At 46.8% G+C, this 12,736-nt stretch overlaps 1 protein-coding gene across 2 annotated transcripts in view; it reads right to left on the bottom strand.

Moving 5' to 3' along the window:
- The window catches only part of CTNNAL1 (catenin alpha like 1), a 989,054-nt gene that overhangs the window by 586,805 nt on the left and 389,513 nt on the right, over positions 1 to 12,736 (bottom strand). For both annotated transcript variants that reach the window (XM_069620628.1, XM_069620627.1), the window contains exon 2: positions 12,402 to 12,591. In XM_069620628.1, the coding sequence (XP_069476729.1) occupies positions 12,402 to 12,591 (190 nt within the window). The remainder of the gene's footprint in view (positions 1 to 12,401; positions 12,592 to 12,736) is intronic.

Below are 12,736 nucleotides of genomic sequence, written 5' to 3'. Positions count from 1 at the left end.
TTATTATTTAGAACAGGGGTTTTATTCCGGATCATGTGCCCACCCGACCAAAGAGAAAGAGAAAAAACGCAAACATAAAAAGAAGATCCTGAGGAATGTCCATCCAGAATTAGGAAAGGAACATGTCGATGTTCAGCGATTTGTGAGTAAGGCAAACACAATGGCCACAGCAGGCTTTCCAAAGCAACAAAAAAAAAGACCATCAGTGGAAAAGGTAATTCACGGTTATGCATACTATTTGAGAATTGAAATGGAATGATGAGTTTTATTTATAGTGTATGTGGAAGCCACTATGTCTTTAAAGACAGTATACTGCCATATAGACCGAGCGATGTCATCATATATTGCCCCATGTTATTCAAGCCATCCCTGCAAAAGAAATGATTGACTGAAAGAGCCCTGAAGTACATAACAAAGGTCAGTGAATCATTTGGACATTGTCACGGGAGGATAGCTTAGGGGCAATGCGCTCGCCTTGGAAGCAAGGCGACGCAGTGCAACACAGGTTTGATCCCCGGGTACGCGCTTACAAACCTCTCGGTATTAAGTGCATTATAAATAACCAATTACAATGTGACTGCCTGATGTTAATTCTTGGTGTGTACCGGAACAACCAACACATACATCAATCTCAAGCGTTTGAGGATTGGGGCTAGGTGAGGGCCGAGCCTCTTCAGTACCATAGATGGGGTCCGCAAACCTACAACAAATAATGTTCTTCACCAGTAAAATGAAGGTTGTCATAATGCATTGCTTATTCCCATTTCCTGGGAAGCCGGAAACCAGACTGCACAAGATAGGGCATGATGGCAGTCTCAGTTCATTGTACAGCTACTGCACAACCATCTTCTTCCAGATGCTTAGTGATGTGACAAATATTGTCTAGTCTGCGTGAGCATAGAGAGTGTTTGTGATGTTTGGCAAAATAAGAGCCTCCTCAATTACTGGGAAAAGAACAGAAAGTAAACAAAATCAGAAATGAATAATACAGGCAACATGACAGTTTTGAGAAGATGAAAGAAAATGAACTAATGATTGTTGAATTGCAGTTCAGGTGAAAAAAATCAGATGTCCATTCTTCATTGTAACGTTACATGTGTCACTTTCTGAAATTGCAGTCATGGCCACACTTCCCACAATAGAAAGAAGAGAAACATGCCACGCGTAGGAAGCTCAAGCAGTGACGCAAAAAGAAGGCGTCGTTTTGAGTTAGTGTCTCTTTATGAAGTATTCATATGTCAGGGTTTTTGGTTAGAAACCCCTACAGACAGTAGGCAAAGGAACTAAACAGCATAAGGGACAATGCAAGTTGGGTTCTCCGGGTGCTCCCAACATCGCAGGGTATTGAGTTACTCCAACATAAACGTCTCGTGATCTAATCTTGCAAGTCCATGTTCCTCCAGGTACACCCTACCCTATTAAGCCAGTAAGATAGCTCAGCGGGTTGAGCACTCGCTGCTGTGATCTGAGCGTGATCTGCAGGTCGCAGGTTCGAATCCCGGCAAGGCCAACTCAGCCTTTCATCCTTCCGAGGTCGATAAATGAGTACCAATTTCGATTGGTTGATATTGTATGTAAATATGTGCTCTGTAAAGCGCTTTGGATTAAGGCGCTATATAAATAACACATTATCATTATTAAGCAAAATCCATACAAATAGCCAACAGAAAAGTCCAGACCTATTCTTAACAAGTCCTTTGGCCTCCCGCCCAACCATGTGCTTCCAAAGAAATGTTTTCAAACGTGACCAACAAAGAGTTCTCCCAAACCACCTCTTCCATTGTCCAGCTATTTCCCTGGGCAGCCCTCTCTAGGGAGGACTCATGACTGGGACCGCTTCACTGGGTCTTCCTCTTATCAGCACACGATTCTCTCGGACCTCTCCACAGTCTCCTAGGCATAGAGTTCCTGTAGACGTCTCCGGTCTCCACACACAATTATATTTAGCTGTGAAGAATATTGATCCACCCTGAGTCAGGGTCCTTTTCAGTAAGACAATATTGTAACCCTCTTGCCAGGTGTCTCTTCTTACTTCTGATTGGGGTTCTCTGGAAACATCCCACTGCGCAGGCCTTCCAGTTCCCTTCATGTATCCGTGGTGGCAACTTCCTTTGGGCTCTCTTTCCCGCCGACCACTAATCTTGTATCTGACAGAGTTTCTGCTGCAGCACTAACAGCAGGTCTGCTAAATCTGTCCAGGTAGATTGTTCCATGTGTATGTAGGAAGCAGCATACAGCACGTGCGCCACCTCCAGGATTCCGACCTTTGGTGGTTTTCCATGGCCAACCCGGATTGGTCTTACCAATTCTAACCTGGCTATGGTTCGTTGAATGGCACCTTTCTCCACTGATTTATTGATTGGGTTGTTATATCATGATTGTTACTCTCTTGGTATTGGGTAGGATCCAAACTACCTCCATTGTGTTGAATTGCCACAATGCTTTAAATATGTTCCAGGACTTCAGCACCATTTTGGAATTACGTAAGAGTGAGCTCTGAGGATGTCCTCACTTTTCCCCCTGTATCCTCCTTTCGAGTGGCCAGGGACAGGCCATCGCTTTTGGATCCTGACCCTGGGGATGGATATGCGAGGGAGGAGCACCAGGGTGGAGGAGACATGGGGAATCGGGAGAGGACGTCCTTAGGCGAGACATGGCATCCCCATTTTCTTTCCATACCAATCCCTCAAGCCTTTGTAGACTGTCAGCCCTTTCCCTGTTCCTCCCTTAAAATATTTTCAAATAAACACCAGTTCCACAATGGGACGAGGAAGATACCAACTAAAGAGACACTTCCTCATTTTGTTAATATACACACATACCAGACCCAGCTATGTACCGAGACGAGGAAGATGACAGCAAGAGTAAGGCAGAACTACAGTCCCAATAATGAGCAGTCTAGTCTTTTCTGGACTCATTATGGTGAGGGGGAACTTTAAAAGCCAACATCCTTTTGGAAATTGAGCAGCTGTGGAAGCAAGGCTACGGACTGCTGGGTGCAGGCAGACGTCTCCAAATTGGTGGTGTGGAACACTCGAAACCCGTTCAAGGATGCAGATTTTATGCAACGGGAAGCAAACCTGAAGGATGCTGGAAACCGGTAGCGGATCGCAAGAGGGAGACCGGCACGGCCGAGCAAAGCGGTTGTAAGAATCCCAAGCTGCAGGAGGAGGAGCATCGCCGGTTGAGCAGAGCCCGGAGAGCCGATGGGAGAAAGAGCGAGGTACTGCACAGGAAGAAGAGAACCTGAGGTGGCAGAGGACCTTGCAGAAGAGATGTGAGCTCCGACCGATGTGTACCGAGAAGGGGGAGCACCGGGTTGGCAGGCAAATATGCAAAGCAGGCAATTACCATTGATTTAAAACAGAGTGCAAGCAATTACAAGTACTTTTGAATACCGAATGACGTGAAAATATTTACAAGTACTTTTGAGTGGCGACCCAAGTGAAATCAGAAGTACTTTTGAATAATGAACAGAAGCATTCTGGAACATTGAGTAAATTAAAAGGAGGTTTGTGAATCTGCCTGATACAAAGAACTGCATTATATGACAAACCAAGCATTGGCAATAGCCAAAAGAATTCAAGGAACTATATAAGGAAACAAGCATTGACAAGAGCCAGAAGAGAGCAAGAAATTGCAACCAAGGCATAGTGGCCAAGCAAGCCATGGTACAGTGTCAGGAGAGTGTGACACAGGTGAATAAATCAAGCAGCACTGTCCAGTTGAAGGAGTGGCCTAGTGTTCATGGAAAAGCAGCTACGAAGGAGTATTGGTTGCGTGACCTGTTATGGGTGGACCGTGTGGTCAAACAACTGCACTTAGACTGAGTGCACCCCTGTATGGAAAAGCCACTGAAAGCCCCCATCGCGAAGCTTGTGTTTTACAATAACCTTTTATATGTTTTTTAAGTGTAGAAACTGAACAGCCTGTTTGAACTGGTGAAAAGAAACACAATAAGAGCTGGGAAGTGTCCCAAGGAATTGTGTTTGGAAAAGCTGGAAGATTTGAACTATTGGGGAAGGGAATCCCTATTCATTTGGAACTATTTTGAACTTGGGGCAGGGGAAGCAGATTGCAAGCGAAGAGCTGGAGGAAGCTCTGAACTTTACTTTGAACACTATATATTTTGATGCCGACATCCCTACACATTGTATACAATTAGACATGAGGGCAAGTATAGGTTTTGGGCACAGACTGACATTTACTTTGGACTTCCTGACACAGACTATCCTTAGTTTTCTTTAGGTAGGTAAATCCCACCTTGGCATAGGGCAAGGTAGGCCTTATTCCATCCGGCATTTTCAAGTAAATAAAACGTTACCAAACTTGAACCTGTTGTCTGTGTCTGCTTCATGACGCCTTCACAGAGCTTACAGCTCAGCGGTTGACTGGGCTCACTGGACAACTGTGTATGGTATTCCTGCATGGCCGTGCTATCTCTGAGCAGCCTGGAATATACTTTTGGTCCCGATACGCTAGTATGCTGAATTCACGGAACATGCACAGTTTGAGTCTCTTCTGTGGTCTGAGCCTACCAGAGCTATGGTCTGCTAGGCCTAGTAGTTGCTTTTCAATGTTCAGTGTGTAGGTTTCCTCAAATGGGAAAACTGAATACTGTGTCTCAGGGGGATGCTGAGTCCAGGGAGTCCTGCTACGTCCACCATCGGCGAGCGATACTGGTTGGCAGGCGAAGCAACCCAATCCCGTGTGGTTCAGACCATTTTTCAAATCATAGGGAGCTCCTCCAACTCAGCACATGATCCACTCCGGACCAGAGTAATTCAAACAAAACTCGGAGGGGTGGACGACAAATTCCTTTGAGGCAGCAAACTTGCAGCGGACCAAGAATGATGTAAGCCAACCAGAAGGAATATCCCCCAAAAAACCCTGAAGAATCACCTGCGCTATGCAAAAATAAAAGACCCAAATATTAAAAAGGACTTAGGAACCATGATGTCTACAGGAATCCCAGACATCTCACTACCACATCCAGCAACGTTCATCACTCTTCCTGGCCTCGACGTACAGCCCCTGTTACAGAAGAGTCTTCCTGATCAGACAATGCGCAGTCTGAATTGGCTCCTCCCATTTACAAGTCCAATATGATTTTAGCTTCCTCAGGGCTTTGAAATGCAAACATCTCAACACCCTTCATCAACTACATTTTGCTGGGAAAATTCGCCCGCCAGGTTCCAGTACCCTTTTCCTGTGATTTATGTCTGGGAAGGAAAGATCACCCTCCCCACACATTTAGGCATATTGTTTTCTAGATTTCAATTTCCTACTGTTCCATTTATCATTTTGTATCCTCCTTTTTTATTGCAAGTAAGAGAGTCATTAATAAATGAACACATGACTGCATTAATAACCTGTTATCTGCTGTGGTTCAAGCCCAGGAGGGTCTAAAACCATGACTCAGCCCACTATACCCTTCAGGGAGAAGAAAACCAGCAGTAGGTGTTTGACATCCAACAACACGAACCAGCTCAAAATACCAGCCGTCCATTGACTGTAGCTAAGAATGGTGATTTTTCAGTAACCGGCCCGAGAGCCTGGAATGCAATTCCACCAGACCTGAGGGAAATACGGTCGACTGCTGTGTTTCGAAAAAAGTTAAAGACTTTCCTGTTTAGATGGATCTGGTTAATGACCAGGGATGGATCTATACAAACCCGTCCAGTATTGTTCTATGCATTTTTGTTGTCCAGACGTTGCAGGTTTGTCGGCGTCCGAAAGCCTCAGGGTCCTTTGGTGCGCCTTATGAATATATTAAAGTAAAGTAAAGAAACAGCCCTCTGGAGAGGAATCTGGCGCCATGCACGATGGGAGTACAGCACCGAAAGGCTAGGCAATTATCCTATGAAGAAGTAGAGGGGGCTCAGGCAAGTGTGCAATGCTTTCCATTTCAGCCTAAGTCAGATGGTTAATACAGATGTGGACCTCTTGCTCTCTGTGCCCAACGACATGCAGCTGCCCTTCGCTGATGACGCGCAACACGGCAGAAGCACGCGTCTGGGGTTGCTGTTCGTATATTTGTTCAGAGGAGGATTGCCTGGCATTTTAGTGCTGCACTCTTTGTGGGCGGGGCAAGACTGATATGCACATACCTCTCAACCATTTGTCTCACAAAGGCGGGTGAAATCACCCGATTTTGTTTTTGGCGGGTGAGACGCCCATTGGAATGAATGGGCGTGCAGGAGGCTTGGCGGGTGAGTCAGCCCTTTGCAAGGCGGGTGACACCCGCCAAAAGCGGGTGTGTTGAGAGCTATGTATGCAAATGGGTATTTTCCCGCTGTGAATGGTACAGTGAGCTAAAGCGTGGTTGCAAACCCGCTGGAGTGGGAACCATCCCAGATGACAAGTCAATTGGCCATGTTCGTTCTTACTAGACGGGCTCCCACAATTTTAGTAAAGGGTGCAGATATGTAGGGTGGTGTCTGACCAGTTGCTTCCCATCACTGGCGGCAAAGAGCTCATGGAGATCATTCTAGCTCCAGAGGGGACACCTAGAGTGAAACTTGGGTAGCTCCAGCGTCCGCATCATGCCCTTCCACAATTCCAACACTATCAGCAACACTTTTCCAATATGACCAGTTGGATTTTCGCAAACAGTAGCCCCTATGTTCTCCTTTAAAGCATAATTGAAATATGGGTAGTCCGATCAAATCAAGGGTCCAGTCTATGAAAACCTATTAAAGAAATAAATAGGGGCATTGAATGGAACAGGTTTAGGAATGTTGGTCCTAAAATCATTTTCATTAGAACATATCATCTGATAAATAACAGATAATCCCATATCAAGATAGGAGAGGTACAATCCTTCAGGAGCAGCTGATAGTTTTTGTGTTGTTTTACCAGAACATTCCCTGAGATTTTTGACTCCGAATGCCACAAAATACCACATTATGTCATGGCATTGCATCTATGCCTCCAGGTGGTGTGGTCTGCAGACCCAGGGCATTGTCAACCAGCATCAGACATGACCCCGAATCGCCATTCAAAATCTCCCGGCACTAAACGGTATTTCTAGAAACATGGACTACAATTCCCACAAAGCATCTGCGCAATCTCTGAAAACCCCTGAAGCCCAATCTGGAAACTCGCTTTGACTCATATTTGCAAATGCACAGGTTTCTGCATAAACAGAAGAAGGAACACGCATTTCAATGGTCTGTAACACTTGAAATGCCACAGCAATTACTGTGCTTTTGTTTCTATAACATTTTTTTTAAAACATTGAGTTTTTACCTCTCGGACTGCTCTGCCAAAGTCCATACCAGGGATTTCTAATAACTACACATGCGACTGCTTGTGTGGAGCCCAACCACCCAGCTAACCCTGGCTTTCCTCTGCGGCTTTCTTCCCAGTTAGCACTGCTTATAAGCTGCCATGCCCTGAAGTTCCCCGTTTACGCATTGAGATCTGAACCTCGTAAAGATGGAACCCATTTGAAATCACTCTCTGCTTTGCTGACCATTCTGCCTAGTGCTTTGTTTTGCCTGTGACCTATCCCTGTTCTTATGTTGCCTTGCTCCGATTTCTGCAGCCCCGCCTTGATGGCTCAGTCTTTCCCAACCTACATGCTGCCAATGACTGTTCTTTCCTGTGCGGTTTCCCAACAGCCTTTAATCCCGGTTTCTTGTGCTGATTTTCTGCTGTGTCCTTGCACCCTCCAGCCTCTGTTACTTGCACAGTTTCACACTCTCATCCCCTGCACCCTTCTCTGCCCTATTCCTACTCTCTCAGGCCTGTATAGTCTCAAGTTGTACCCTGTTTAGTCAATCTCTGTTTCTCTTGGTTATGCTTCTTCCATTCCCCTTAGTTTTAGTCAGGAGTCCCATAGCTTTTCCGTCTATTGCTTGGTGTTTCCTGCCTGTCTTGAAGCCAGCGTCAGCTTGTTAGATTCACCTAGTTTACGACCCTCGTTACAGTTACAATGTACCAGTACTATGCATCAGTTACCTTGTACCAGTGCCGGGAATCAGTTACCTTGTGCTAGAACCATGCTCCAGTTACCTTGCACCATTACCGTGCTTCAGATACCTTGTACCCGTGACTTGCCACAATTACCTCGTTACAGTCCCTTGCCAAGGCAATCTAGTTCTAGTGCCATCATACAGTTTTCTGCATTCCTAGTTCCTGCTCTGAATTCTTGTTTCCCGTTTCGGGCTCTTGTTTGGTACGTGTTCTTTAGTGCCCTTACCTGTGCGTCTGTATTCCATAGTACAGAGATTGGCTGCTATATAGCCTAGGAGGCAATCTCGGCCCCTTCTCTTTTGTCTGGTCTGTAGGCAATCTCAGACCCTTCTCTTTTGTCATGTCTTTTAAAGGCTCCCCCGAGCTGGCGCCCTGGGGGCTTATGGCACCCCGGGCGGTCGCCCGGCCTGCCCTGCCCTAAGGCCGGCTCTGCAGACCCACACACTAACAGACACACATACGTACCCGCCCCTTTCCTTCCATGATACAAACCCTTCTCCTGGACCCCCACTCAAACTCTCTAACACATAATTTAACCCCCACCACGCTAAATTCTCCCTCAATACACACACGTAGCAGATTGGGCCGTGTCTCCGTCTTCCGGTCTGGTCCTGCCCGTCAGCCCCACACATTAAGCCTAGGATGTTGTGGTTTGTCGCAGAAGAGATTACAATCAACCTGGCCATTTATGACAGGTTCATAACATCTTACTCCACCCCCTCGGGGAACCTTTCCACATTAGTGACCAAGCACTGACATAGTGTGAAGCCTTCTTAAAAGACCACTTTTACCACGTCAAATCAGGCGCTATCCTTCCAGGTGCCTCTTCTCCCACCCATCGCCTCTCCAATTGATCTGCATTGTCCCACTGTCTCTTTATATGAAGCCACTAACCAGTCCCCCAGCTTCTTTCGATTGCCCGTACCATTCCTATGCTGACAATATCCCTACACGTGTCCTGCTAAGCTCTGACACACACGGGTTATGTGATATGGCATTCGTATAATGCCTGCCACTATGTGCTATGACTTAGAAGCGCTGTAGGTTGAATGGTCCTTGCGCTGACTTTAGTCTGCACAGACATGAAAGAGTGGAGCGTATGTATTTGCATTTGCGTGTAGGCGGTCGATATAATGCATGCAATAATTGAACTACTAGCGCATACGACTGTTGCAATGACATAGCATAAGATGCAAATTCATCTCACACAGCATCTGCTCCATTTTTGGCAGGATGGCAGAGTTCGCTTCAGCTGAACAGACGAGTGGAAGTGATCACATTGGGCTTAAAAAACAACCCAGGTCTCCTGTTCCTATAGCATAACCCACTCGACCACCCTACACCTTCCTTCATGGGAAGGAACCTAGGAGCCCTATTCCACTCCACCATATTATGTGATGCCCAAGTGAAACCTATAAGGGAAACATCACTCCCTCCAACCCCTTTCTGGAATTGCTACAAAGAAAGGATATGGTTGAAGAACTAATCCTACCTTACCTAGATTACTGTAATAAAAACACTGAAACTGGTGTGGCATGGCCAGGACCTTGTCCTTGTGAAGAGCTGACTGGGGGTCCTCTCGGCAACCCTGAGGGCAGGACCACTTGAGATGACCCCAGTTCTTGTTACCCCCCTTTTGCCAGCAGGTTTCTATACAGTCCATATTTGTCTCATGACATGCCTCAAATAGATGCTCACCAGTCTGCTCTTATTTTTCCTAGTCACATTGTACCCAGACGGCAAAATAACAAGAAGCATATCTGAGGGAGAGTAATGATCACAAACCACCCACCAGGAGACCAGCATCCAACCACTAAGGAATCACCCAGGAGGAGTAGACAGTCAATCGGGGCCGATCCAGACTAGTAGAGAGAGAAGCTGTGGTGCCTCCAGTCCACCACAGCCCAGGAAGCCACGCAGCACCAGCCTGCTGACCCAGCAAACAACCCAAACTTAACAACCCTAGAACACCAGGGCCGTTACAGGGCATAATGCCCCATCCATCAAAAGGACTTACCTGTACAGTGCAAGGCACGGAAGGCCCAAACCTGAACTCTAGCTGTCAACTTCCTGAGCCGCCATCGCTGTTCGGCGGCGGGCCTGCATGGAGGAAGTGGGCAGGGATTAGCCCCGATTTATAATTTTGGCCTGATGCTAACTGTGTTGGCTGGGGGAAAAAATGGCCAGATTGGCCAGGGACAGAAGGACAGTTGAGTGTATGGCACTGAGTGAAACGAGGGCCTTTCGAGTAGTATGTGGAGGAGGCAGTTGTGTGCAAGAGGGAGGAATAGTGTGCAAGAGGGAGTGGCAGGGTGGAGGTGAAAGTGGCAGGGTGGAGGCGAGAGTGGCAGGGTGCAGGGGAGAGAGGCAGGGTGCAGGGGAGAGAGGCAGGGTGCAGGGGAGAGAGGCAGGGTGCAGGGGAGAGTGGCAGGGTGCAGGGGAGAGTGGCAGGGTGCAGGGGAGAGTGGCAGAGGAGAAAGAGTGGAAGGGTGGAGGAGAGAGTGTGGCAGGGTGGAGGAGAGAGTGTGGCAGGGTGGAGGAGAGAGAGTGGCAGGGTGCAGGAGAGAGAGTGGCAGGGTGCAGGAGAGAGAGTGGCAGGGTGCAGGAGAGAGAGTGGCAGGGTGCAGGGGAGAGTGGCAGGGTGCAGGAGAGAGAGTGGCAGGGTGCAGGAGAGAGAGTGGCAGGGTGCAGGAGAGAGTGGCAGGGTGCAGGAGAGAGTGGCAGCGTGGAGGAGAGAGTGGCAGCGTGGAGGAGAGAGTGGCAGCGTGGAGGAGGGAGTGGCAGCGTGGAGGAGGGAGTGGGAGTGGGAGCATTGAGGAGGGAGCTGTAGAGTGGAGGAGGTAGTAGTAGAGTGGAGGCGGGCGGGCAGGGCTTCAACCAGTCTAGGCTGAGATGGTTTAACATTTTCAAGTCTTTAACTCATCTCTTTTTGAGCTCACCTTGACAAGAAAAGGGAGAATTAATATAGGACTTGTTCTCAAGGTTGCAAGACCAGACCCAATGATGAAGTCACTGTAAGTAATGCTGTCTTTATGAAATGGCAACATTTCAGCGGCGTAATCATACCGAAATCTCCGATGTGCCATTGAGTGTTTGCAACTACCATTTCAGGAACGTAGCCAGAAAACAGATCCACCCATGGCAAAAGGTTCATCCATCAGTCTCAATTTCAGTTTTCCTTATCCCTATGGCCAGTTGCAAGCACAAAGATATCATACATTATTTATCTGATTTAAGTGAAGCAAGTGCGTCGGTGTATAGGGTGGTGTTGGGAATTTTCGGCCCGATTGGCCGATTGCCCATACGGTTCTCGATAAAATCAACTAGACCTGTAAGCATACAGTACTGATTCATGCAGTAAACCAAGGCTAGAAAAAGTGGTCGAAGTGAGCGGGAACGGTCGGGAGCTGTGTCCCACTACTTTTAGTTTTTACTGTTAAAAGCTCCACTACTTTCTGCAACAATTTTCACCATTCCAGAACTGTTCTTTGTGAATTTAAAGCACACTTCTCCACTTTACCACCCGATAGCAGTTGCAGCTAAACTGAAATCGATTTCAACTCAATTGGCTGTCAACCAGCATGACTGCAACCCTTGAAACCGGTGTTGCACGTTGCTCCCTTCGTTCTTTCCTTCTCTGTCCCCCGCCAGAGTCACAGTGCCACTACTTTTTTGTTACACTTCTATCACTGGCTAGGACAGACTGGTCTTCATAATTACACTTAACACAGATGCGACACATGTAGTCAGCAACTTTATGTTAATGTTTTAAAGTATGAATTGTGATCCTAAACAGTGTGTTGTGCTGACATCTAATTAGGAATCTGAACGATCAGAGGGGTAACCATCCACTCCAACAACCAGAATAATGACTGGGGTAATTAGTTGTCACAGCAGCGTAGTGTTCGGAATCCAAATCTATACTTCAAAAAATAAAAACCAAGTGTTGCTGACTACATGTCAGAAATACAGGCGGGAAGTGTGTGAGAGGTAAACAAGTATCTTTATCCTTTATAATAAAAGGCCAGGTGTATGTTTTTCCGATGCAGTCATGCGCAGTAGAGACTGCTTGCTTTGCCTGTTGTCACGTCTAGAGGGAGAAGTTGCCTTAGGATATATATAGTGGTCCCACTGTGTTAATGAAAACCTGAACAATATCTTTTTTCAATTAACATGAATTACAATCAGTTACAATTAAATATACCACTTAACATATTAACACTGTGAAAATGTCTTTCTTAACGCATGTTGTCGCGCATAGAAAACGCGTGTGTACAGGCGCGTTACAAATGACTTTTCATATACACAGGCTTTTGCACTAGTACTAAATCAGGAGCATGATGAAGACATTCGTTTTCGCGGTTTCTCCATCGCAAGGCGACGTGAGCCACAAAGGGCATGGCCCGTTACCCACTACATACCTGCTCGTTTGGCTTCACTGCAGGCAATGCTCATCTCCTCCTTCAGTTCTCGGTTCTCATTGGCTATGGCCTCGCCCACTGTGACAAACCTTCCGACCGCCTGGTTTACCGCCTGTCCGACTCGCTGAATGGCTTGCAGTGTCTTGTCCGACTTCTTTGGTTTATCCTTGTGGTTGATGAGCGTGGTTATCTGCAAAAGGTTAGAACATTGCACAGCATTAGTGTTTCACGCCTTGAAACACTTGTGTATAGGCGCGTTATAAATGCAATATCATATCATATGGTAAAGAACACTGCAACAGTGTGTCTCCACACTGGAAACCACCTAGCGGGTC

Source organism: Ambystoma mexicanum, chromosome 5q, assembly GCF_040938575.1.
Source record: "Ambystoma mexicanum isolate Mex_15411 chromosome 5q, UKY_AmexF1_1, whole genome shotgun sequence".
Classification (NCBI taxonomy): Eukaryota; Metazoa; Chordata; class Amphibia; order Caudata; family Ambystomatidae; genus Ambystoma; species Ambystoma mexicanum.
The sequence above is the reverse complement of the archived record's forward strand: the minus strand, read 5'-3'. Positions and strand labels throughout refer to the sequence as shown.